We start from the raw sequence: 24,870 nt of genomic DNA, 5'->3' as shown, positions 1-24,870 counted from the left end.
TCCCTGCCAAAGACAGGATAAGGTTTTATATATGAGAGATATAGTCTGGATAAAAATATCACATGGGGAAGGTGGGATAAAGGTAGATAGTATTTGTAATATCCACGGCATTAAAGTTATTTTTATCGAATAAAAACTTCTTAAATTAATAAAATTAAGATAATAATTAATTATAAATAATATTTGAACTCTAATATAAAAAGGGAAAATTCAAAATATAAAAAAAAATCAAGTTTTGTTTTTATTTATTACTATTTATATACGAATTTGAATTTCTTTCTATTCTATAATATAGATATTCTATATATATTTAGTATTTATATTTATCCCATATTTTAGGCATATTAGGATAATTTATTATTTAATAAATTTTTAATTAAGGAATGATGGAAGGGAATAAAAAAGAAAAGCAATTGAAAAAAGAGAGGGAAAAATAATACCTAAATAAAAATGAAGTAAGAGAACCCAAATTTTAAATGAACAAATTCAAACTTGAAAATGATCTTTCTAATTCTCGAAGAATAAGGAGCACTAAGATTTATAAAAAGGAAAAAAGAAAAAACTACCCTCATCGTCTCCTTCTACTTCACATCTCTGGTTTGTGTTAAAGCTTCACAATTACTCCATAATTTTTTGGTTCATGTCAAAGCTCCACGAAAACGGCTAGCGAGTCAGGCTCTTTATCCTTTGTAACCCTCTTGTTCATGTCAAAAGTCCACGAAAGTAGCAAGAGAGTTGAAGCTCTTTCTTCTCCATAACTCTGTAGTTCATATTGAAACTTTACAAATTCACAAAAGTAGCAAGAGAATCAAAGAACTATACTTTTCAAAATCACGAAGATAAATGATCTTGTTTTCTCTCTCTTACTAGTTTGGGTATTCACTAGTTGATCTACCTATTCTATATTGCTAATGCTCATTCACATTTCTTGTCATAGTTGAACTCGTGGCTCAAGAATGTTGCAATGCGCTTGTTTGCTATTTAAGATTTAAATTCATATAATAATCTTGGATATTTTTATGGAGGTTATCTCCATTTTTGCATTGTGGTTTGTTTAATAGTGAATCGTAATAGATTTTTACTATTTTCGATTGTGCATTTTTAGGTTCGTTTGCACTATTATGCGATTCATAATATGAAATGAAAGTATTTGGTTTTATTACTATGATTCAGCAAATAATGTATATAATATAGCAAAATCCATGTATTTTTTTTTGTCATATTCTGTCCAATCCTATCATGACTAAAATCCAGATAACTAAATGCAGCCTTGAAATATGCAGCGTGTCCATCACCCCAGCTTTGTTGGTGCAAGAAATATGACCCTCCTTCCAAAAGGTTTCTTTTGTGCAATTGCTACCGCAAATAAATCCACATGCGCGACTTCTAAAAAAGTGTCAAAAACTCTAATCAGTTAACTGTCATGCTCGGCACTCGTTTTCATTTTCTTTTCGTTCTTTTGGCCGGACATTACTCAACAATCTACTCGATCAATTTGGTCAATGTGAATTAAAGAACTTAGACAAATTAATGTCACCTCCATGTCATAATCCTTTGTTCTCCTATTGATAAAGATATATAAGGACTATTTCAATTGGTTGATCATTTTTGGGAAAATGACACAAATAGTCCATGAACTTTGGTCCAATATGCAATGTAGTTCTTGAACTTTTAATTTGTTCAATATGGTCCCCGAACTATAACCCAATGTGCAATATCGTCATTGGACTTTTAATTTATTCAATATCGTCTCTGAACTTTTGATACATAATTTAGTCCATGAATTATACGAAATTGTTTAATATAGTTCTTCCATTAATTCTAATTCGTGGATTACATTGAATATTTTTATTGAACATATACCAAAAGCCCAAGAACCATATTGAACAAATTAAAGTTCAGGAACCACATTGAATATTATACTAAAAGTTCATGAATTACATCGAATAAATTAAAAGTTCATGGATCACATTGCACATTGAGCCAAATTTCATGGACTATTTGTGTCATTATCCCATCATTCTTTTTGTTCTTTTTGTTTGGTTATAGACCGAAGGCAAAAAGGGACAACCAACCTAACATTACCTCTGTTAGATTACAGACCGAAAACCAAAAGGGACAACCCACCTAACCTACCCTTTGCTTATTGCAGCAAGAATGTCCCTCTTGCTACTAAATATCCCAAACGGGTTCTTTTGTGCACTTGCTAACCGCAAATAAATCCACGAGCGCAACTTTTAAAAATCAGTCGAAAACCTTAATCACTTGACTACCATGTTCCGCGCTCGTTATTCATTTTCTTATTTTTCTTCTTTTGGATTGTCAATTCATATATGAACATTTATCTCATGTTAGACATGAAATCTCTCGTGAAGGACGAAAGAACCCTAGAAATGAAGGCGAGATTATGTCCATTTGAAAAATATTGGAATTTTTTGACTTAGCATAGAAACTGATTTCAAAATTCTATCTATAATGAGTGCAAATCTCATGGTGTTATCATTCTCTTCTTTTCTTTCTCTTTTCTTTTTCCAATCTGATTCGACCTTAGCCTCTTGTTGATCTGTACCATCGATCCCAATTTTAGAGAAATGCATACCCTTTTCTCATTTGGGTCTATTCAATGCGTTACTTTCTAGGTAGAATATACATAAAATACTTCACCGTACACAAGTAATAAACCTTTTCAAGCAATGACTAGCCATCGACATCGTGAGCTCCTTTTGCTAGCTTACATGCATCTACGTATTGCTACATTCATCGCCTCCTCAAACTTTCTTCATTTGACATTTCTAGAAGACTTAGAGGTAAGGAGATATTATATTTTTCTAGCAAAAAAAAAGGAGATATTATATTTAATAGTAAATAATCTAATTCACAAGTAATTGAATTCAATTGCACACCATTTGCTCACGCAAGCCATGATGACACTCTTTAATAAAAGTGATCATCCGGTGAATTGATTGGTGCAATGTAACATACTTTTTAGGTTCCATTTGTTTCGTTGAAAATAAATAATTTGAAAAATATTTTTCTAAAAATGATCATTTATATCGCTTACAAAAATGAATCAACGAAAAATATTTTCTCCGTCCATGAAAATTATTAAACAAATGTTTAGACATAATTTTTTATCAATAACAAAGATACTTTTCGCTGATTAAATATTTCAAGCGATACAAGCGATCGTTTTTAGGAAAATATTTTTAAAACCATTTATTTTTCCTGAAATAAATGGAGCCTTGGCCGCTAGAAAGCAAGTAAAATGGGTAAATTTTTAAGGGTTATTATATTTTCCCATGAAGATAAAGTTTCTCAAGAACATTGCGCACAAACGAAGGTTGCGGTTAGATAATTAATCGTCTTTTTACAAAGTTAATTCTCGTGCATGGTCCAGTCAAAGGGTAAAATAGGCAGCTTGCGTAGCATTGGTCAGCGATACTCGATCGTCGTAAACTTACGTAGTTGTTCAAATCAATGCACATCTTCCCACCAATGAGAAACGGTCTTCTTCTTTAGCTGGCCTTTTCTTTTATCAATTCTTTAGTTCGTCTTGATAAGAAAACAACGGTAATCGGGTCATCAATTGAAACGAGATGATTCTTTTGCTACAGAAAAAGTGGCATATTAGATAGGGAATTGCTTTGAGTGTTTCATTGATGAAATCTGACTCCTTCTTTACTTTTCGTTATGTTGAAAGTTGAAAATGAGTGTGTTTTAGTCGTTTAGAGGGTGGGACACTGAATTTGAAAAATCAACTTCAAATCATAAACTAGGTATCAAGTACGCGTGGTTGTTCTTGTGCTCTTTAAAATTTGCAATCAGTATCGCTGTCCGAAAAAATCTCTATCCGAATGTAAATAATCAAATTGGGCAACTTGTAAATTATGAAATGTTTCGGAATGATAAAATTTGAAACTTATTGAGGTTTACAAAAAGACATCATAAAGGAAGAGGTTGTAAGCAACCTGTCTCTACTCGAAATTATAGGTAGCTATTGTCGTGTAGTGGCGAGAAATAGTGAACGAGTGAAGTCAAGAATGATCAGCGGTTGTCATATCTTTGAATATGTAAATTAGTGGCGTGTATTTCTCTAACCACTTCGATATTCTTAGCGGGGCGATAAGAGTTTGGTCATATTAAAGTATTTTAACGAAATAATAAATAACGGAGAAATTCAGAACATTCTCATAAATATGAGGATGGTCATCAAATTCAAAAAGTTTGATTTGCAATTGATAAACATAGATATATTTACATCCATACTCACCCCCACGACAGCATCGTCGATTTTCACAATTTCTTTATTTGGTTTTTTCTCAAAATCAAAACTGGCGATGGTAACGATGGTCAGACCAATAATTGAATTCGCTCTTGTAGTAGTCGCAACCCATCTGGTCAGATCGTGGATATGATCAAATTGACATTGTGGCGATGAAAATCCATATCTGGGGGAAATCCCTAAGTTATTAAACAGAAAAAAATTGATGGTCTAGATGTCACCCTTTGATATATACATATATATTTATTTATATTATTCATAGAAGTACATAGCTTGTGTTTTATTAGTATTAAGGTAGTAAGGAGCAATCATCTTAAGGTCATCGAATCATCAAATTGACTTCTTTGTAGTAGTTAGCCTTAGCCAGCTTTAATTATTCAATACAAAACTTAAATTGTCAAGATAATATAAGTCTATGCAATGCATCGGGTCATCATGTCAAAAGGTCAAAAGGTTTATAATTCAATTGGCACAATTGAAAAGTTTAGGACTGAAGTCGGCGAGGTCAACCCCCGCCTGAGGCCAGTCACCGACCATTGCAAAGGCCCGGTGAATAGTGGACGAAAAAGGAAAAAAAATATTAAAAAATTTCAATTTCTTTTAATAATTTACAAAAATTGTCCACATCGACAAATTCCGGCAAAAATTGGCCGAAAGTACAAAATTGGCAAATTGTCAAAAGGTTCAGGACTCAATTGAAACAACTGAAAGATTTAAGAATGAATTTGCATAAGTGGAATAGGTTTAAAACTTTTTGGGTGAAATCTCCCTTTTTCCCTATGCATTAAAAATGTGTATTAAGGGACTTTGACAAATGATGTTACCCCAATGTCGTAAAAAAATCCCTTACCCTTGTATTGATAAAGATATCCAACTGCTATTTCAATTTATCGATTAGTCTTATCTTCTTGGGTTAGAGTCCGAAGACACAAAGGGAGCAATCAACCTAACAATCCCTTTGCATATTGCAGCATGAATTCCACGCTCGATATCCAATGTTCAATCCGAACCGTGATTCCTAGACGAGCGAAAGATAATCCCTCGAAATGAGGTATACCCATCACCGCAGCTTCGCTCGTGCAAGAAATATGATCCCTTCCATAAGGTTCATCCTGTGCAACTACTACAACAAATAAATCCACAGCTTCGTTGTTTATCTCTAATTTTCTCTTCCTTCTTTGATTGTCCGTGCTTGTATTAACTTGATGTCTAGGCATATGACATCTCACGTGAAGAACAAGATAACCCTAGAGAAGAAGTCAAGATTATGTTCATTTGTATTGTATTCGATTTTCCTGGACGTACTGTAAAAGCTGATCTAGAAATCCTATCTACGATGATTGCAAGCAAACCTCACGTTGTCCTCGTTATCTCCTTTTCTTTTGTTTCTTTCCTCCCCAGTGTGGTTTAACCTCAGCCTCTTGTTGATCTCTACCCTCGATCCCAACGTCCGACTATTGCATGAATTTTTTCATAAAGTTCTATGCGATGCTTTGTGTGTTATTTTCGAATTAGGAAAAATCTTAAATTTATTACATTTATATCAACTGAATTTTTAAAATTTAGCCAATTTAGTACTAAATCTTTTGGCAATTTGTCAATTAGTCCTTCAGCTAATTTTTGATTGAAAATCGCTGACCTGGATAGAGATTATCTTACGTAGAACGGGCGTCTCTACCACCACCATTCCTAATCTTTTTATCAGCATGGCCGTATGCCTACATCAATCTTTTGCCAATTGCCTTCATCCTACGCAAGGCCATGGACCAAAGTGAAAGCAATTATTTAATCATTTCAAAATATGCAATTCCTTAAAAAGTCAAAAGAATAAAAAGGAGGAGGAACAAGAAGTGGCCCCGGATAAGGGGTTGATTTTCTTCTTTTATTTTTTTTGTAATAATTTGTGCTTCGAAATTAGTCGTGTGATTCGTTTGCTTAAAACGTGTTGCCCACCATGACATTAATTTGTTTTAAGGGAAGGTCGTTGCCCGGAAGAGGTACAGTTGAAGCTGTATCCACTATCCACAATCCAAACAAGAACAGTCGTGATAGGGTGGGTGACCATAGTATATATGCATACCTAATCAAGTATCTTAGATTGGATAATTCTTGATCGTGGAGTTGGCAAGGTAGGTATATAAGTGATGTCTAGATTATCATTCTCGTGATAGGGTGGGCTATTCAACGAGGACTGTGGGTATAAAAAACTGTTGTTTGTTAGGCGCTGAGCATTAATACACTTCACAAACACATCTCATCGACGATGTTAGACACCCAAAAGTGATCGATTTTTTGTTAGAATTGACAAGCGACAGACTTATCCGATAATAGAAGAGTTTGATGAACAACAAAAATCATTGATGAAAAGAGCAGTCAACTTGATGAGCTTCGACAACTCACCAAGGATGTTAGTAACAACAAACATCACTTATCGATGAGAATCCTCACTAGGGATGAAGTCATCTACATTGACCTGTAACTGCCGAGTATCGATATTTTCGGATATGTAACTTCTTTTAGATAAGTGTTACTAGATATTAGTACTTGGTGGTTATGTTTATTGCCAATATTTTAGGATTTTGTAATTTCTTGTGTATAAGTGTTGTAACTTCCTGTAACTGCAAATACGATTAAGAAATTATTAGTGCTAATGACACGATTAGGAAGTTATCTTTTCAAATTCAATAACCACTTGTAACCGTGGATTATGGGCTTTAAATAGCTACATTGTACCCCACAATCAATCACATAATCTCGACGTTAATTTATCTTTATCTTTACTTTTCCGTAATTTAAATGGCTGGCCGCATTTCCTCCAGTTTTCGTGCATTTAAATTCATTGGCATTTACTTTCTTGTCCAAAATCAACAAAGGACTTTTCATAACCTTTGTCGATTTATATCTATCTATCTATCTATCTATCCATATTCTTGAAGAATATTTCATGAACACTTTTCAATGAAACATCTTTTGACACACTTGGTGGGACATATTTAGTTGATTTGAGGAGATTACAATGGCAAGAACTAGAAATGAAAGACTCCAACAATACTACTGAGATAAAAAAAAAAACTACCCATTACCACAAATTGAAAATGAGACCGCCGTGCATTTTGATACTTCAGCCACTGGTAGAGCAGCAAAAGATACTCGGCATGAGGAAGTTGATCATCCGATGCATCAAACTAAAGAGCAATTGAGGGATGTTGCTCCAAATTTCACCATGATATCAATCAATGGTTAGAAGAGCAATACAATGATATAGCCATTCACATTGTGAGTGACATGTCAGACGTGATCAAGATGATCATCATCAACAATGTGAAGAACGCCATATCGAGGCCAAGATCGTTCAACCAACCACTATAAACAAATCCAGTGGTATCGTGGTACATTCCTAATCCCTATTCATCTTTCAAGGCAAATGTTGGTCAAAATAACCATATCGATAACAATAATTTGGCAAATCATTGCTTAACAAGCAGGTCAATTGCCAAATATTTGATAGGCTAGTAACTCCATCAGTACCACCCAATGCGAATATTCATGTTAGGCCTAACATGCCGATTAACACAGATAATTCGACAAGATCAGCATCACCGCCTAGAGGGAAAAATGGCCAAGCAAATATATAATTGAACATAGTATAGTTTGTTGAGAAGTTCAACAACGATTGAGATTAGGCATGAATACATATTTATAGGAAACTACATTCCGGATAGGTTGATAATTGGTCTTTTCCAAGAGGTTTCAAAATGCTTCACTTTGTCATTTTTTTCTAGCGAAGATGAACAATCGACCATCAAACATATTGTTTGATTTATAGCCCAGTGTTGGGAAGCATGGATAAATGAATTTTTTAAAACTCAGGTTATGTTCTTTGTCTTTGTAAAAAAAATGCTTTTACTTGGTACACTAATTTACCATCTAATTCGGTGTGTATTTGGTCGGAGATGGAAATACAATTTCATTATCAATTTTATAGAGCGATACCTTAAGTATCGATTGCTAATTTGGCCAAACTCTATCAATACAATAATTAGTCAGTAGATCAATTTGTTGTTTGATTTAAGAAGGTTAGGAATAAATGGCTTACTTACTCTCAGAAAAAGATTTCATGAATTTGGCTTTCGATGGATTAAAATTCGATATAAGAGAAGATTTTGAAGGCCAAGACTTTGTCAATTAATTTCAATTGGCAACAAGAATATTTAAGTATGAGCAACTTCTTAAAGAGAGAGAGAGATAAAGGGCCAGCTGAAAACTTTTGCACAGAATGTGGCTTTAATGGAAAATCAGTCAGAGTATGAATATGATCCGAATGAAAACATTGAAATAAATGTGGCAAATATGATGCTTGACAAGCCTTGCATTCATCTAATGTAAACCGAATCCATGTGATATCTTTTTACTAATAATCATGTGACCGTATTCTTACTCTATAAATAATACAGTAGATGAAAATCCTACGGGATTTAATGCGACACTGGAATTTGTTAGACATCCTTCTTGGGTATAATTTATGTGTAGCTGTTATTAGGGCAACAATGAGTATATTTTCTTCTCGAATTATTTAAAGATGTACTTGTTCGATTTAAGTTTAACTAGACGAGGTTTTTCATTAAATTCCCTCAATTTAATTTTTAAACATTTTATAAATTTGAAAAAAGAATAATGAAAAAATTCTTAAGTTTTTTTTTCCAAAAACAACTTGCCGTGCCCGGCCCGGTGTCCAGCCCTAGGTAGGTCTAACTTCTTCTCTTCTTTTTTTCAATTTTTATTGAGTAGGGGTATGCATAAATGATAGTGACTTATCAACAACATATATATATCATTCCTTTCTTAATTCTTTCGTAGGACCTCAACCATGGACTTCACCAAGATGGGATATATATATATATATATACCTTTCTTAATTCTTTCGTAGGACCTCAATCATGGACTCCACCAAGATGGGGTTTTCTGAGCTCCTTGCATACATCACAAATAATATATTCTATAAATATTGTATTATATACCGGAATTAATTAAAACTATCCAAGCAAATGACAGTTTCGTGTCTCGATTAGAACTTGATATCTGGACCCATCAGCTTACGTCACACGAGCATTGAAAATAATAATTAAAAGTATGGTCCAAAAGACATTATTTTATTACTTTCTTAATTATTATTATTTTTTGGACGGTTTACTTCCAGCTAACCAGATTCCTCGGGCATCGATGAAATCCTTCGAGTTAGCTGCCATCACATGCTGCGATGTCGACCCGCATCAAGATATATGTCAGTCTCGATCTTGCGGGAGCATCATAATCGCTGAGATTACGAGGTTATTGAAATCAAGTTTTGCCTGCAATGAAGAATTTAATAATCGTGGAATCATTTATTATGAAACGATATCTTTACAAGAATTGGCAATACAAGATTTTCAAATGAAACGGATGGTGCATAAACGAAATCAGATGTCAGCGGGATTGATTATATAATGACTTTTAAGTGGTGGGTCCACCTAAAATTAGGTAGCCCTAATACCAATGTCTGTAATTGTTGTTTTTTTTCTATTTTTTGGGTTCTTTGAAGGATTTCAAGTTAAACATTGCCGGACCAATAAAAAAAGCTGCAAATTCTTGGGCCTATTGTAGTGCCGGGACTTCTGGGCAAAGTTGGGATTGCTTTGTAAGTGATGCATCCCACCAGAAGCCCAATCCAACATGACGTGGGCCGGGTCGTTTTTGGGCCAAATCAAGAAAATCGCAACCAAGTTGGCCCATTACAGTGTCATTTCAGATCATTTCTACTTTTGTTGGAATTGTTGATAGTAGTGATCGGTTTCAGGTGGGTGATTTCCATCCTAAAACTGAGAACCGTTCACTAAGGGCCGATTCCACAAAATGAGAATCGGTCTGGTTAGGTTTCCGGGTGGTCCATGAAACCGGTCAAGGGAGGCGGAGAAAGGGTAAGGAGGGGTAGAGGAGGAGGGGAAGGGTGGGCACATGTCGTCAAGTAGGATGGAGCAAAGGTGGGAGATGGCGAGACGAGAGGCAAGGATGAGTACGGTGATGACAAGATGGAGGGGGAGTGGAGGCATGGTGGTGGAGGCTGAGGGGAGAGAGGGAGAGTGAGAGGTGGGGAAGAGTGGGCACAGGTGTTGGGTGACGGGGAGCAAAGATGGGAGAGGGCGAGACGAGGGGCAAGGATGAGTATGGGACAACGAGGTGGAGCGGGAGTGGAGGCATGGCGGTGGAGGATGAGGGGAGAGAGGGAGAGCAAGAGGCGGGGAAAAGATATGCATCTCTAGAGAGAAAGAGCGCGAGCATATATTGGGGAGTGTGAGAGTTTGAGGGGGACGTGAAAAGAAGTGACATGAAAAGACGTGACATGGGGAGGATGAGAGAGAGAGAGAGAGTGTTTAGGGTTTTTTAATTATTAAAGACAAAAATTATATATATAAGTAAATATGTACCGGTCCAATCCAAGTGAGCGGGTGGCGGTTTTCACACCTAGCACCGAGAATCGCCGGTTTTGGGCCAATTCGGTTCAATTTTAGGTGGTTCGGGCAATACCTGATTCTTTTGCACATCCTAATCGTTGGTGTTTATTTGTAAGACAAAAAAATGTTTAGGCCATAATTAGGATCCAAGCTGAAGTTGGTCCCTTCTTGTGAGAAAAGTTGATGCTCTGATATCAGTAAAAAGGTCCTAAGATGCCAGTTAGGGAAAACGAAAAGAAAGCTTGTAGTAGGTATGATATTCCACACACAAACGGCTCTTCATGCCTTTATAAAAGGAACTGTCTTTTAGTCACCAAACCTCTTTTCGAATTTTGATTAGCACCTTAAAACTGCTTTATAGTGGTAGAATTCTGATGCACAGATTTCAAATCATGGCAAGTGCACAGCATACTACTAGAACTAATCAGCGCACATACGTTTGTTTAAATAATCATACCATGTAAAAAGGTAGAAAATTAAGGACTCATAATATATACAAGTTTTATTTCTCAAGGCTTTTATGAGGAGCAGATCTTGCCTTCAAATATTATAAGCATTGCCTTATATAGGCACAAACGATTGCACAAGCGATCAATTGATTGATCGCTTGTGCAATCGTTTGTGCCTATATAAGGCAATATTTGTAGTTCTAGAAATCACAAATAATTACCCACGGACTCATCATACATAGACTTTTAGGACTATTGACTCAGATTACTACTAACTTAGATGACTGACAAACTCATTACTGACGAACAAGGTTTTGACAGACTACTAACAGGCTCATTAAGACACTGATCGAAGGTTTTTCAATTTGCTACAGTATCGCTACAGTATCCTGATACAGTACATTTGCTACTGTGTTTTTCCGACAATGGACCATTTTTTTCCAACACGTTTTTCTACGTCTTCAGAGATCGTACTTGTGGATGGGCTCTTCAGTATTATCGTTATCAGAACTGTCCGAATTATCGCTATCGTTTTGTCTTTTGTATTCTCTAAGGAGCCGTTCAATTTCTGCAATTTCTAGGGCCATCTCTTCACGAAGTTCCAAGGATTTTTATCTGTTTTGTGAAAACTCATAATTAGATGGAACGTCCGCGGAGCTCTAAGCAACATCAGCGGAACGTAATGAAATACCTAGCTAAGGAATGTTTCTTAATTGTAGCGACGACTTTTTTTGTCTAGATCTAGATCTAGATTGAGTGCAAGCTGTAACTCACTATAAATTGGTGCCTTGTAAGGGATTTGAGCCGTCCTTTTTTTTTAAGTCCTTGTGTTGCTTCATCTTGCAATTCTGTGAAATTATGAAATAGTATTTAACTCCGGCTCTAAAACACATGACTCAACTTAAATTAGTACATATTTCAGTTACTTTTTAGACACGTACTTGACATTACTGTTCAATTTCATTGTATCTTTCTAATATTTAGTTTGAGCTGAGCTCGACCTGCAATTTATTTTTAATAATCAAGGGGAGCAGAGTCGAGCTCAGCCTTACGAAATGCATCGTCGAATCAAGCTCAAGCATTGAGGACTGCAAAGTCGAGTCGAGTCAAGATCAAATAGCAAATCATGATTTCTCAAAACAAAAATCATAAAAGTAAAAGTTCTTTTCATTTGTACTACTATGATGATAATAATAATCATCATCACTATAATAATGAGAAAAATACTATTTTTACAAAAATGCTCATTCGAATTTCCTGTCATTACATGTGCAGGTGCTAAGTGCAAAATCTCTCCAAGCAAGCAAATAGAATAAACCTATAAAGAAGCGTTAGATTACGCATGATGAACAGATCGTGAAGAAGAGCCAGAGTCAATGGAAGAGATATGTGATCGCCAGTGCCACCAGAAGAAGAATGTAAGCTACTCCTTGATCGATCTCTTTCCCTGCATTCAGTAGTAGGAGAGGACATGTTGAATCTTTCACCGTACGTGATCAAAGACAAGCGTGAAAATCATCGATAAATCAAACGCACCGTCACTGGAAGGACCCTTGGGTGAAGGCGAAGGAGCCGCGCTCTGCCCGTGACCCAGCTGCAAGATCATCATCAGCGACGACATGAAGGCGGTGGTTCGGACAAGGACATCGTGCGGTCTCATCGGAGTTGTCTTCGAAGAGCTCGTGTTGATGCAGAAACCACATACGCAGGAGAGAGAGAGGGAGAGAACACGGAGAAAAGACCAGAACTGAGAAAAATATATAATCAATGTCGAGGAGTGGGTCAGTCGTGAGCGAGAAATGCGAGCGAAGAATGAGTTGGTGGTACGTGGCAATCTTCAACTTTGCTTGTTGCTTTTTATATTCAATGGCGGATTGTTCTCGGGGACACGTCGAGCGAAAGTCTGAATTTTCTGACAAAGAAGAGGGTGGATTCGAAGGAACGAAACGCATCGCGAGCATAGACAAATTTTTGCCGTCCTCTGTTTTCCTTTTTCTTCCGCGGCCTGCTAAACTGAGTCGAACACGAAAACGACAGCCAGCGGATGTGTGCTCGGACATATATGGGTCTGTTCGGTTTAGCATTGCAAATAGGCTTTGGGACTCTAAAGTCCATAATCCCAAAGCCCATTGGTCAAATACAAATGGCGTTCGGTTTGTTTTTTGCTCAATTTTGGAGAAATGCAATTGCATTTCCAAATGCCTCTAAAGGCCTTTAGCCCAAAGCAGGTTCGGAGGTCATTTGAAAAGTAGCATTATGAGAATACAAAGTCTTGGCATTGTTCACTGATAATTGATCATTGGTATCGTACGTCTTCCCAGGGTTTGCGTGACTGGAGCTAGACGGAGGCCAGCAATCACCGCTGGAGGGGTCGTGCAACCCCGGTGGCATCGTTCCCGCGACTTTAGGCGGCCACCTAGGGTCACACGACCCAAGCGATCCAAGCGATGCTACCTCAGTAGTGGGAACCTAGTCAATGCGGGACCCCAGGCGACGCCACCTGAGGTCGCAAGAACCTAAGCGGCCGTCCCCTAGGTTGAGGGTACCCCAGGCAGTCGCGCGATGTTGCTTGGGTTGCACGACACCAAGCGAGGCTTGCCAGTGGCCAGATCTGGAGGTTGGCTGGCGGCCGTTTTGGCGTGCTGGCAACTAAGCTCCATCGGAAATAGTTTGAGACTTAATTTTTTTTTCAAAATTAGCAAAAAGTCCTTTACAAAATGTGGTTTTTACAAGACAGCATTTAAGTCAAAGTTACATCTCAATGTATTTTTACAATATATTTTACCAAACACTACTTGCATATCGAAAAAACCCCATTGGCCGAAAGGGCTTTGCATTTTCCCAAAGAAATTCCCCCACGACCGAACCAAACAGGCTCATAGTTCAACATTTGAGCCCGGCTCAATTTCAATATTCAAGGCTCGACACTTGATTCGAGCTCAATTGAGCTTTATTTTGCGAGCTCAAGCTCAACTCGAATGCCTTTTCTATGAATTTGAGCTCAACTCCATTCGAGTGGATCAGTCAATCAAACTCGAGCACCTACTCATGTTCGAGCTCAAATTTGGATCTATATTATGAACATGCATTGTCAAGTTTTTCATAGGAGTGAGCATGGTTCCAGAGTAGAACCTAAAATCTGAGAACTTGACCGATGGAAACCTGTAGGTTACATGTTCCGGTTCCAAAGTATGCAAGGTAGGTTCCAGGTTCCAGAAATTGGGAAACTTATTTTGACAGGCAGGTTTTAGGTTCTAGGTAGGTAGAACCTGAAACTTGGAACCTAAAACCTTAAACAAGTTTTGTGTTTTTCTTTATTTATGTCTTCGTGTGATCCTGTGATGTTTCATGGCATTAGTTTATGAATATATAATTTGGAACCACTAGTTTGAACTTTCATTTTATGACTCATTAATGTTTCATATTTTTCGTGTGTCTAAATATAAGTTACAGTTAGTGGATCGTAGCAGCAAGTGGTGGTCATTAAAGGTAATGATTCACTGCAATTGTTCAATTAATAATAAAGGTGGAACCTAGATAGACTTTGGAACCGATCTTGGAACCTGTGACACGGTAAATTCCACGTTCCACGTTCCGACGAGTAGGTTCCAAGATCCAAAAATGAGGAACTTATATCCAAGGGTAGATTCTAGGTTTCAGACGAACCCTGTAAGAAACTTGAAATCGCTCACTCCTGGTTTTTCGAGCTTCGGCTCAATTCGAACTCGAAACTTGCTAGTTGAACCCGAGAACTATACGAAGTGGAAAGGCCGAAAGATTAGTGGGCTGAAGAAGGAAAGGACACCCAATCCAGCCCACCAACTCTCATCTGCAAACCAATGGAATGCGCCATGATTGGAATTTGGAAATTGGGTGGTGCTTTGGACGCGTCACGCTGAAACCATTTCAGTTCCAGTGCAGTGCAAATGCCTAACATCCCATTTGCTTTTGCCTCCGCACAACCAAACAAAACTCCAAAATCGTCAAGCCCAACAGCATCCCGCCTCCAGGCTCCCCCCAAGATTCTTCTTCAGCTTCTGCCGTAATTCACTCGCCAACATCCTCTGATGTCTCCGCCCTCACCGATGCAGCTATAAATCACCTCCCTCCAGTTTCATCACAGCACACGGCCCCCCTCGATTCTGTGATTGTGTGTGAGCGTGTCGGGGTCGGCGAGAGAGACAGAGATGTCAGGTTCTTTTGTGCTCTCGAACCCAATTTCCCACAAGACGCTCCCTTTTCGCCCCACCTCTCGTCTGCTTCCCAAACCAAACCGACCCACCAGCTCAAGATTCCTCCTTGACCCGACGCCAGTCCCGTCGAAAGTATCCCGGCTTCCCGGGAACGTTCTTGTTCGGACTTCTATCAGGGACAGCGACACGAAAGAGACTTCTTCTTCGAGCTCGCCTTTGGTTGGGGAGGACTCGGCGGTGTTTGACATCGGAGAGCAAAAGATCGTGTCGTGGGTGTACTTTTCGGTGGTTCTGGGTGTTGTTCTGTTCGTTCTGAATGTGGCCTGGCTTGATGGCTCTCCTTCAGGGTTGGGACTCGGCAAGGCCTTCATCGACTCTGTTTCTGGGCTCTCAGATAGCCCCGAGGTACTGTTTTTCTTTTTTTAACTTTCGGTTAATTCTTGGTTGGTGGGTACTTATGATATGAATGTGAAGTGAAGCTCTGGAGTTAAAGGCTAGGATTGAGTTTGTTAGCTCCAGATATGTTGTGGCTTGAGATCATGAGTAGATGTGGGCCTGAATGGAAAAAGGCATGTTTGCTTAATTGGGCAATCGATTTGGAGCTATGTCATCATGTGAGAGTATATGCCTTCAGAGAACATGGAAGTTGGATTTTGTGAAGATGTAAGAGCAAAGCATGAGTTTCCGTCTTCAATGCGAGAATTATGGAGTTGATCTTTCTTTGATCGTTTCGTACAGTTGAGAACTTGACGACCAAAGAGATGGAACCTTTGCTCAGATAGATGCCGTAACTCGTGGAATGAGGATCTCTATTTTGTGATTTTGTTGGTGAATCTGGATTCAAGGAGATGAATTTTGTCTCCGTGATTAGAGCACGACATCGGGTGTAAATAGTGTGGTGCATGGGTTGTCCATCCTATCAAAAGTATCCACAGTTTGATATGTTAAGTGACAAGGAAGTGAAGGGATTGGCTAACTAAGAGAGATATTCGGTTCCTTTCAATCGCATGACGCAATTTACCTTTATAAGATTATGAAACAACATTTACGAAATGCATTTCAACCACTCATCTTCCTTTAGTCTCCTAAAATGACAGAATCTAAATCCTTGAGAAAGAATTGGAAATAGGAGGAAGTGGAGGTTGATTGACATGCCAAAAAGTTCTGCTTCTTCTGTAGACATTTATCTCTAGTCCAGTGCTAGCTGTGTTTGCATGTTGCTACATTAGATTGCCCTTCCGACGTTGTTTCAGGTGCTCAAGTTTTGTAATGAATGGCTTCTCTTACCCTTCCAATTTTGCTGCTGATGCCTGCTCTATGCCAAATGCCATTGGAGTAGGATCTTGAAAACAGGAAAGTGATATTAACTGTTCTTCTGCAGGTTGTAATGTTATTGCTCACTCTCATTTTTGCCGTGGTGCATAGTGGATTGGCTAGTCTTAGGGATTCTGGAGAAAAAGTCATGGGTGAACGGGCCTACAGGGTGTTGTTTGCAGGCACATCTCTTCCATTGGCCATTAGCACTGTGGTAAGTTTCTTACTTTACAGGTGGACAGTACACAAGTCTTCTGCTAGTCTATCATTTAATTTAATGTTGATGCATTGTCTCAATTTTCACTTCTCATGTTTGCATAATATGTTCCACAGATTGATGGGGGTTCTTTTATTGAATCTACTCTGACTTTTCGTGATTTAGGTCTACTTCATCAATCATAGATACGATGGAGTACAGTTATGGCAGCTGCAGGGTGCTCCTGGAGTACATCAACTTGTGTGGTTCGCAAATTTTGTCTCTTTTTTCTTCCTCTATCCTTCTACCTTTAACCTACTAGAGGTGGCAGCAGTTGATAAACCCAAGATGCATCTTTGGGAGACAGGAATCATGCGAATCACCAGGCACCCGCAGGTATGAATTCCATCGTACTTTTGTGTTCACAATCCACATTGCCATACCCAGGATGGAAAGTTGTTTGAAGACAGTTTAGTGATATAAGAATTAGGTGGAACCTGTTGCAATCTGCTCTCTCCTTATGTTCCCACTCGAAGGAGGTTTGAGCTCATGCATCGAATCCCTACTTAAAAGGGAAAAGTGGATGTTATTCTAGAATTTTCCCTAGATAAAGTGAATTTGAAGAGGAACCACATGTATTTGACAGTTATAAATAATTGGAAGCGTAGGTGCCCACGAGGCACGATAAAACCAGCTGTAATTGGTTGAGAGCTTTTTCTTGAGAAGGTTCCATCAATTAGTGGCCTGGCTTGAGCAAGTTGCTTACTCGAGAATTTATGTATTTGGACTTTGAGGCAATGTTGGCACCTGGTCTTGAAAATTTCTTTGTACTCTTGTAGACTTCTAAATATTTCTCGTGAAAAAGGAGGGAGACTAGTTCCTTGAAAGAATGATTTGTGACACGCCCTCTCTCCAATATTCAATAGTTTAAGTGAAAATAAAACGGTAAAAAAGAGCTTACTTATGACATATTCTTCACTCCAGATGGTTGGGCAGGTCATGTGGTGCCTGGCTCACACGTTATGGATCGGCAACTCCGTGGCCTTGGCCGCATCGGTCGGCTTAATTGGACATCATCTCTTTGGCGCTTGGAACGGAGATAGGAGACTAGCCATCCGATATGGAGAGGCTTTTGAGGCTGTGAAGAGCCGGACGAGCACCGTTCCCTTTGCAGCAATTATTGAGGGCCGTCAGAAGTTGCCGAAAGATTACTACAAGGAGTTTCTCCGATTGCCATACCTATCGATCACAGCATTGACTTTGTTTGCCTATTTTGCACACCCGCTAATGCAAGCCGGAAGCTTTGGCCTGCATTGGTAGCATGAACTGTACGTATCATCTGAAGAGCCAACATTAGCATCTTCCAAGTTGTACATATCGGTTGCCTCTGTGGAAGTGTGGGATGAATACATTGCCAGGAACGGGATCCCTCGCAAGTCGCAACATAACAAATCCGAAAGAAGATAGTTTTTGACTGTCGAGAGAAAAACAGTAGTAGAACGATGTGATGATTTTGTTTGAGCAGATTAGGTCATGTGCAGTGATTTACTTCAGATGCTAAAATTTCGCCGACTATTCTGTCGCGATTGCAAGTTGATTTGCACACGATTTGAAGATCATTGACCGTGAGGTTTTCCGAATGAAGATGTATTCTTTAGTAGAAATTTCTCTCCTCCTCCTCTCTTGCAATCCTGAAATCTTCCCAGATTTGATTTTCCATGCGAAATGTGGATATGGAAAGAAAAGAATCTCACGAGTTTATTTTCGTGCCATTTGTTAGACGAACCGTTTTCCTAATAAGATCTAATATCATTGGCATAGAGTTTGTGCAAACACTTCCGAAAGCACCACCCATCCTTCTCTTCCTCTAGTCGTCGTCGTCAATCTCATAAGTCGGAGCCAATACAGTAGCAGCACATCTGCACGTCGCCGTCAACTTCAGCTTTCTGTTTATCATAGAGAAACCGTCTTTCCTAAAAGCTTAATCTGCCAGGACACGTGTTAACAATCTCGATACAATTAAACCATGAAGACAAACGATACGCCAAGAAAGAACGTGGATCCTACGCTAACTTTTACTATCAAACAAGAAGAAATAAAGAAGTGATTTTGTGTATACGCTCTTTCACTTTGATGGATCGAAAGAAGAAGAAACAAAGAAGTGAGGTAGGATCTGACTAGGAAAAGCATCAGCACCACCTGGTCACTTTCCTAGAACCAATGACTCCCTTTTCTCCACACGTTTTCGTAGGAAGATCCCTTGTCCAAACACTTCCTGGAAACATCAAAATCACAATAATTTCCAACTATTCCCGTCTCCATTATCGTCAGGACAGATTCGTGTTCGGTGTCCTCACTCCTCAGTCACCATTCTTAGCTTGAAAGGCGAAAAGATTGAAAAAGAAACCGAAACTTTGCCACCCAATTGCCAAATGTTGCCCGACTGTTGGCGTCATGTCCAGTACCACCTCTACCGACTTGCCACCTCGAAACTCCACTGGCCATGTGCCACCAGGTCAATTGATGCCGAATTTTCCTGAAACTAACGAAAACAACAAAAGTGGGGTTGCGCATAAAACTGTACTTGTTGTCTCATTGATTGAATGCAATTTCATTTGATCATACGAACATTTATAGCCCCGAATAGCACCGACGGAGTTTTGATGATTTCATATCCTATCTTAACTTTATACGGACTACAAGATTGGTTTTGCCTTCACTCCTCGATGTACGAGTACAAACGCGACCCAAATTCTGGACGAGAAGGCTGCGATGTGAGGTTTCGGTTTGATGTTCGTCGATGTGCTGTGCTGAGTGAGATTGTCCCGAACTCGCGGCCCTAGAAAACCTACCTTGGGAGGGTTGCTATGGAAATACTCAGTACAAGAGTGATTTTGCAAGAAACAAATGGAAGTAGGTGGAAGGATTCAATACATGAGTCAAAAGTGTAATCAGAAAACAGCCACTGATTAGCATGAACTTTGTGTTATCGTATTAGGCCATTGAGAGGGACGGCCATGGGCAGTTTTTGCTTTTGAAGAGACACCTCACTCTTACTTCAGAAAGCCAAACCTTTTTTGTCACGAGTCGCATCAAAAGGGGCCACTTGCCTTCCCTTTCGCTTTATTCCGTTGTGTCTGGACTTTCTATATATTGATCCACCTCAACCTCAGACTCCGCTAATAGGCTAGAACATCTACAAAGTTGTAGAACGAGCATCAGAGAGAGAGAGAACAAGGGAGGAAGGGGATTCACCTAATATTTCAATCATGTGCCATCCAGGAGACCCTTTGCTCAGCCTGAACGACCTGTCGTCGGTGTTACGAAGGCGGTACCCAGTGCATGCTCTCAGAGCAACTGGAGACGACCGCGTGCCTGCTGCAGCAGCAACAGCAACAGCCGTGGCCGGGGTTGATGGGCTCGGGTCGAAGAGGAGATGTGTGTGCTCGCCAACGCGGCACCCTGGTTCTTTCCGGTGTAGGCACCACCGCACTGATTACGTGTGGGGGGGTGGGATGGTGAGAAAATGACCAGAAGATACGTACAAACTATAGCTAGCTACTTGAGAAGAGGAAAGGTGAAAACCAAGGCATGTCAAGCCTTTCTGTCTGTGAATTGTGATGCTTTTGTCCTTCCAGCTTTCAGTTTTAGAAATGAAAAATGGGTGATACGGGCAAGCCACTTTGTTTCGAATGCATGCGTGTGATCAGATGAGTAACTTCTCGAAAATCCATCTAATTCCTTTTGTCGGGTCACAGTCCCACTGTCCCGCGGGAAAAGAAGTAACGAAGAAGATCAGCCCCTTCGCAAATTCTGCTGTCTGATAGCTCCATACTGAAAACAACATAAGATACGACAAGCCGGGTTTTAAATCAGAGAGTCCAGGAGTGGCATGGCTGTGTGCAAGACTCGCCGGCGCATCATAGCGGTTCCCCTCAGTGGAAGCACCATCATGCCGAGCCAAGTATGGCGTGGTACGGCAGAACAGAAATTGTACAGAAACTAGTCGTAAAAGAACATAGAAGGGTGTTTGTGCAGAAACTCTATACTTCCAACTTTTATCCTTTCTAACGATCTAAACAGCAGGAGCTTGGAGGCAAGTCGCCGTTTTGACTTCTATACTTACAACCTCCGTTTGCTCTTTCTTACAACCTTTGTTTCCAAACTGCGTCAACCCTTTTCATGAGAAGGAAAATGGCATATAGCGCCGTAAACACAGAATCATTTGGGATGGAAGCGCCAGAAACTCTTTTCAGCAGAAAAATGAGGAGACCAAGAACATCTAACGATATTGGTCGCCCAGATTCCTTAGTGCAACCTTAGATATTCGAAAACCAATCTCCAGAGTCCGTGTATTAGATCGTTCGACAAACAGCGAGTGGATAAATAATCGTACTCAATATCTACTAAGACTCTGAATATCAACTAACATAATAATTTGGTAAATCATCGGCACACCCATCATTATCAAAGTTCATCATCTGTAACAATAAGAGGACACTGTTAATTGATGTCAACGGTCCAATCCAAGGGCTTAACCAAGGTGGACTATGCTTCGCGAAGCATAGTCATAAGTTCAAATCCTGGCAAAGGTAATTTTCTTAAGACAATCCTCAAAAATCTATTACCTTTGTAGCTATCCATTTGCAGTGGGATGGGAGAACTACCGCAACTCGATGGGATTGAGGTGCTCTCAGAGGCAAAAAACCTACGTCGTTATCAACAAAAAATAAAAAGAACAAATTTGTAGTTGGTTCAGCAAGATTAAAGACATTGGAACTCCAGTTCAAGAGAAACATCAACGACATTCTGTATTTGAAAAACTTGTAACTACAAGGAGAAAAAGGATATCCATTTTGTATATACACAGAGTTATAGGTCCTGCTGCTCTATAAAGTTTTGTATCTCATATTGTACCAGTCATCATTTGCATACTGAACCTATAAATCAGTGGCCGCTGAAAAATGCATTCAATCTACATACAGCAACGAAGACCAAGCTTTATCCCCAGTGCAAACATTTTGGAGTCCGGAGATGAAAGCCTTCTGCAATCACTGCAAGCATTTAATATTAGAAAAGTATTGACTGCCTGTACTTTCTCCTTAGACGCAAATAATCATAGCCATTGAGGATTTTCCACCGATCTGCTGGGAGTAACAACCAAAATCTGTAAAACTATGTACTGGCGTAATGCAAAGATATCCAAGAGACGTTCGCTGAGGAGAGACTAGTTGAAAATCAACTCGTCGGCGAGGGATGAAAGAGCTCCTAGCAAAGAAAGAAAAGGAGAAGAAAAAAATATCATTCAGTTTAGGCAGCAGTTTATCTGTTAGCTACACAACAGTATATAGGCCTATTCCTATATACAACTAATAACCGAAACTATACGGTCATTGCATTCTTGAGTGAACCTTAGGTCCTACACAACATTACCAAATCTTACACTTCACTGCCCAGTATCCATGTCCAACAGGTCAACAAGGTATAACTATTGCAGTTGGACATCACAAATTAGTCCGACCATACATAAGCCTGGAAGCTCTAGGTCATTACTATAAAACAGATACAAGGAGTCCACCTCAATTGGCACAACTTATTCAAGCAAATCACACCACATGTGAACATGCAGATCAAGAAGTCATGACCATCTAGTATGGATTTAAGTTGGAAGGACATGGGAGCAACATCCAGTATCCTAATTGGAGAAAACAGATAAAAGAAGTCCACCTAAACCACATGTGACCATGCCAATCAAGAATTCACGACCATCTAGTATGGATCCTAATTGGAGAATCCTTGCCTCCCTTCCTCTCTATCTCTCACAATCCTTAAACCAACAACTGGTTTGAGCATTCTCTCTCTCTCTGAATCCTTAAACCAACAACTGGTTTGAGCACGCAAATACAAGGCATTTTGAGTAGCCAATACTGGTAGATCACTCAAAAACCACACATTACTCATCCATAAAAAGATATTACACGTAAAATCGACATCAAATTGCAGAATTTCTCACCTCAGGAGAGCAGTTTTGATGGGCAATAGTCTGGCTCTTGACATTAACAGATACCTCGCAAGATACCCTCGCCTGACACACATTTTAAGAGAAAAAAAATTCAAGATAAAATCAATTAGAAAGCCATGCACATTTCAGTAGAAGACAAGTGACCATAATTATAAGTCACATTGCAGATGGCATGCTCCATTGAAGCCATGGGAAAGATAATTAAGACTCAGCACTCACCGGAGAAGGGTTTTTTTGCACCATTCAACCACATAGCTATGACTAGTACGGCGATGCATATGAGAACTTTATATGTTGATATTACCATCATATGTTTTATTTGTAAAGGAACGAACAGCATGCCTCATGGATGACAGGATTTTTAGGCCAGCAAAGGTCGCCAATTTGTAGCACAAAACCAGAAACAGAGCCACAAACTCAATCAAGAAGTGGATATCATAGTTCAATCTAGAAGTGCATATCGCAGAAAGACAAAGTGCAATGACCAAAGCAGACAAGTTAGTGACTACATTAGCTATAAAAGAAACAATAAAGTAAAAGTCCAAGACTATTACACATCACAAGAAAGAAGCCAGCTAGCGTACTGGGAAATGCTAAATATCTCTTAAACAAATCTCCGAGTCCACAAAATGCTACATGCCAGTAATAGCATCAGGAGAAGATAACATCAATAATCCAAAAGCCTTCCCTTCTCTTTGATGAGTAGGCTAACAGACAAATGATCGAGTGAGTACATCTGCGCTAACTGCTAATCAATGTGCATCGATAGTGGAATCTCATACGCCAACTCCGTACATTTGCAAACAGGACAGGACGCAGCTATGTAATATAAGCATTTCCCAAACACATCAGAGTAGCCTTCCAACCTCTCTAGCAGACTGACACCTACAGATCCTCCTGAATATCAAACTTCGTTTTCTCTCACAAAGCACATGATGCCCTTGTACCCGATTTCAGTGTGCTACCATGGTCAGCTCAAAATATTTGTCATCCACAAAAATCAAACCATTTTTCCACTACAATGCACATTGCCCGGGTGGTCATATCACCATTTCCCACGCGAAGTCTGGTGCATCTCTACCATGATGCTCACAAGCTTCCCACTTTACAAATACAAACTCTTAACAGAGTTCTTTCAGTACACATCATACAAAACATTGAAATTTCAAATCCACAAATACTTCTATCAACAGTTGTATCACCGGCCTTCGCACAGAAACAAACGCTAGTAATTGCCATTTCACGCAAAATCAAGGCTAATCAGAACACCACATTCCATGGACAAATTCGATACAAGTCCAGAAGCACAACTACCTTAATGGGCAACTCGACGAACAAAATCCCCAACATCCCGTTGACTTTCGCGTCGGTGTCGAACGGCACCACGCCCTTGGCCAAGTCCTCGAGCAGGTAAAACGCGTCGTGGACGACCTGGAGCCCGTCCAGGTCGAGCGTGGTGTCCACGTACGACGACCCCCGCGCCCTGATCCGCTCGCCCTCCGACGTGACGAACCCGAGCTCCCGCCCCCGGTAGCCCACGGAGACGTTGAAGGACCTCAGGTACATGGAGAACAGGTCCCTGTTCTGGACCCGGAGGGTGAGGTTGAAGGAGAGGTCGAGGGTGATGCCCGGGGACGTGCCAACCCGGACGCGGTTGAGCCTGATGCGGGCGAGCTCGACGGTGGGGTCGGAGGGGAAGAGGAGGAACGCGGCGGCGGCGGTGAGGAGGAGGGCGGCGGAGAAGCAGAGGCAGCGGCGGAGGCGGAGGCGGAGGCCGCGGTGGCGGGGGTAAGGAGGGAGGACGATGACGACGGCGGCGGCGTCGGGCGGAGGAGGAGGGAGAGGAGTGTAGGGAAAGGCGGCGGCGGCGGCGGCGGTGGAGTGCTTGGAGGACATGTTTGGATCGGCGATGAATGGACGGGTTGT

At 39.9% G+C, this 24,870-nt stretch overlaps 2 protein-coding genes and 3 long non-coding RNA genes across 5 annotated transcripts; 2 read left to right on the top strand and 3 right to left on the bottom strand.

Moving 5' to 3' along the window:
- Positions 1–12,368: 12,368 nt before the first annotated feature.
- LOC115690452 (uncharacterized) lies at positions 12,369–13,209 on the bottom strand. The gene is made up of 2 exons (XR_004006844.2): positions 12,756–13,209; positions 12,369–12,666 (listed from the first exon to the last, which is right to left on the bottom strand). It is a non-coding gene; the product is annotated as an uncharacterized LOC115690452 (long non-coding RNA).
- A 1,904-nt stretch (positions 13,210–15,113) lies between these two features.
- Positions 15,114–18,586, top strand: LOC115690450 (15-cis-zeta-carotene isomerase, chloroplastic). The gene is made up of 4 exons (XM_030616786.2): positions 15,114–15,817; positions 16,794–16,940; positions 17,109–17,318; positions 17,907–18,586. Exons 1-4 carry the CDS (start codon positions 15,407–15,409, stop codon positions 18,240–18,242), a joined length of 1,104 nt encoding a protein of 367 aa, XP_030472646.1. The 5' UTR covers positions 15,114–15,406; the 3' UTR covers positions 18,243–18,586.
- On the bottom strand, positions 18,202–19,459 carry LOC130137055 (uncharacterized). The gene is made up of 2 exons (XR_008815722.1): positions 19,336–19,459; positions 18,202–19,197 (listed from the first exon to the last, which is right to left on the bottom strand). It is a non-coding gene; the product is annotated as an uncharacterized LOC130137055 (long non-coding RNA).
- Positions 19,460–20,122: 663 nt separating this feature from the next.
- On the top strand, positions 20,123–21,260 carry LOC130137054 (uncharacterized). The gene is made up of 2 exons (XR_008815721.1): positions 20,123–20,499; positions 20,681–21,260. It is a non-coding gene; the product is annotated as an uncharacterized LOC130137054 (long non-coding RNA).
- Positions 21,261–21,753: 493 nt separating this feature from the next.
- Positions 21,754–24,870, bottom strand: LOC115690451 (uncharacterized). Its single transcript, XM_030616787.2, has 3 exons — positions 24,259–24,870; positions 22,936–23,007; positions 21,754–22,190 (listed from the first exon to the last, which is right to left on the bottom strand). The coding sequence occupies exons 1-3, from the start codon at positions 24,838–24,840 to the stop codon at positions 22,161–22,163; spliced, it is 684 nt and encodes a 227-aa protein (XP_030472647.2). The 5' UTR covers positions 24,841–24,870; the 3' UTR covers positions 21,754–22,160.

The sequence above is a fragment of the Syzygium oleosum genome, unplaced genomic scaffold, assembly GCF_021117445.2.
Source record: "Syzygium oleosum isolate NSW1041296 unplaced genomic scaffold, Sole_v2.1 Sole_v2.59, whole genome shotgun sequence".
Lineage (NCBI taxonomy): Eukaryota > Viridiplantae > Streptophyta > Magnoliopsida > Myrtales > Myrtaceae > Syzygium > Syzygium oleosum.
The sequence above is the reverse complement of the archived record's forward strand: the minus strand, read 5'-3'. Positions and strand labels throughout refer to the sequence as shown.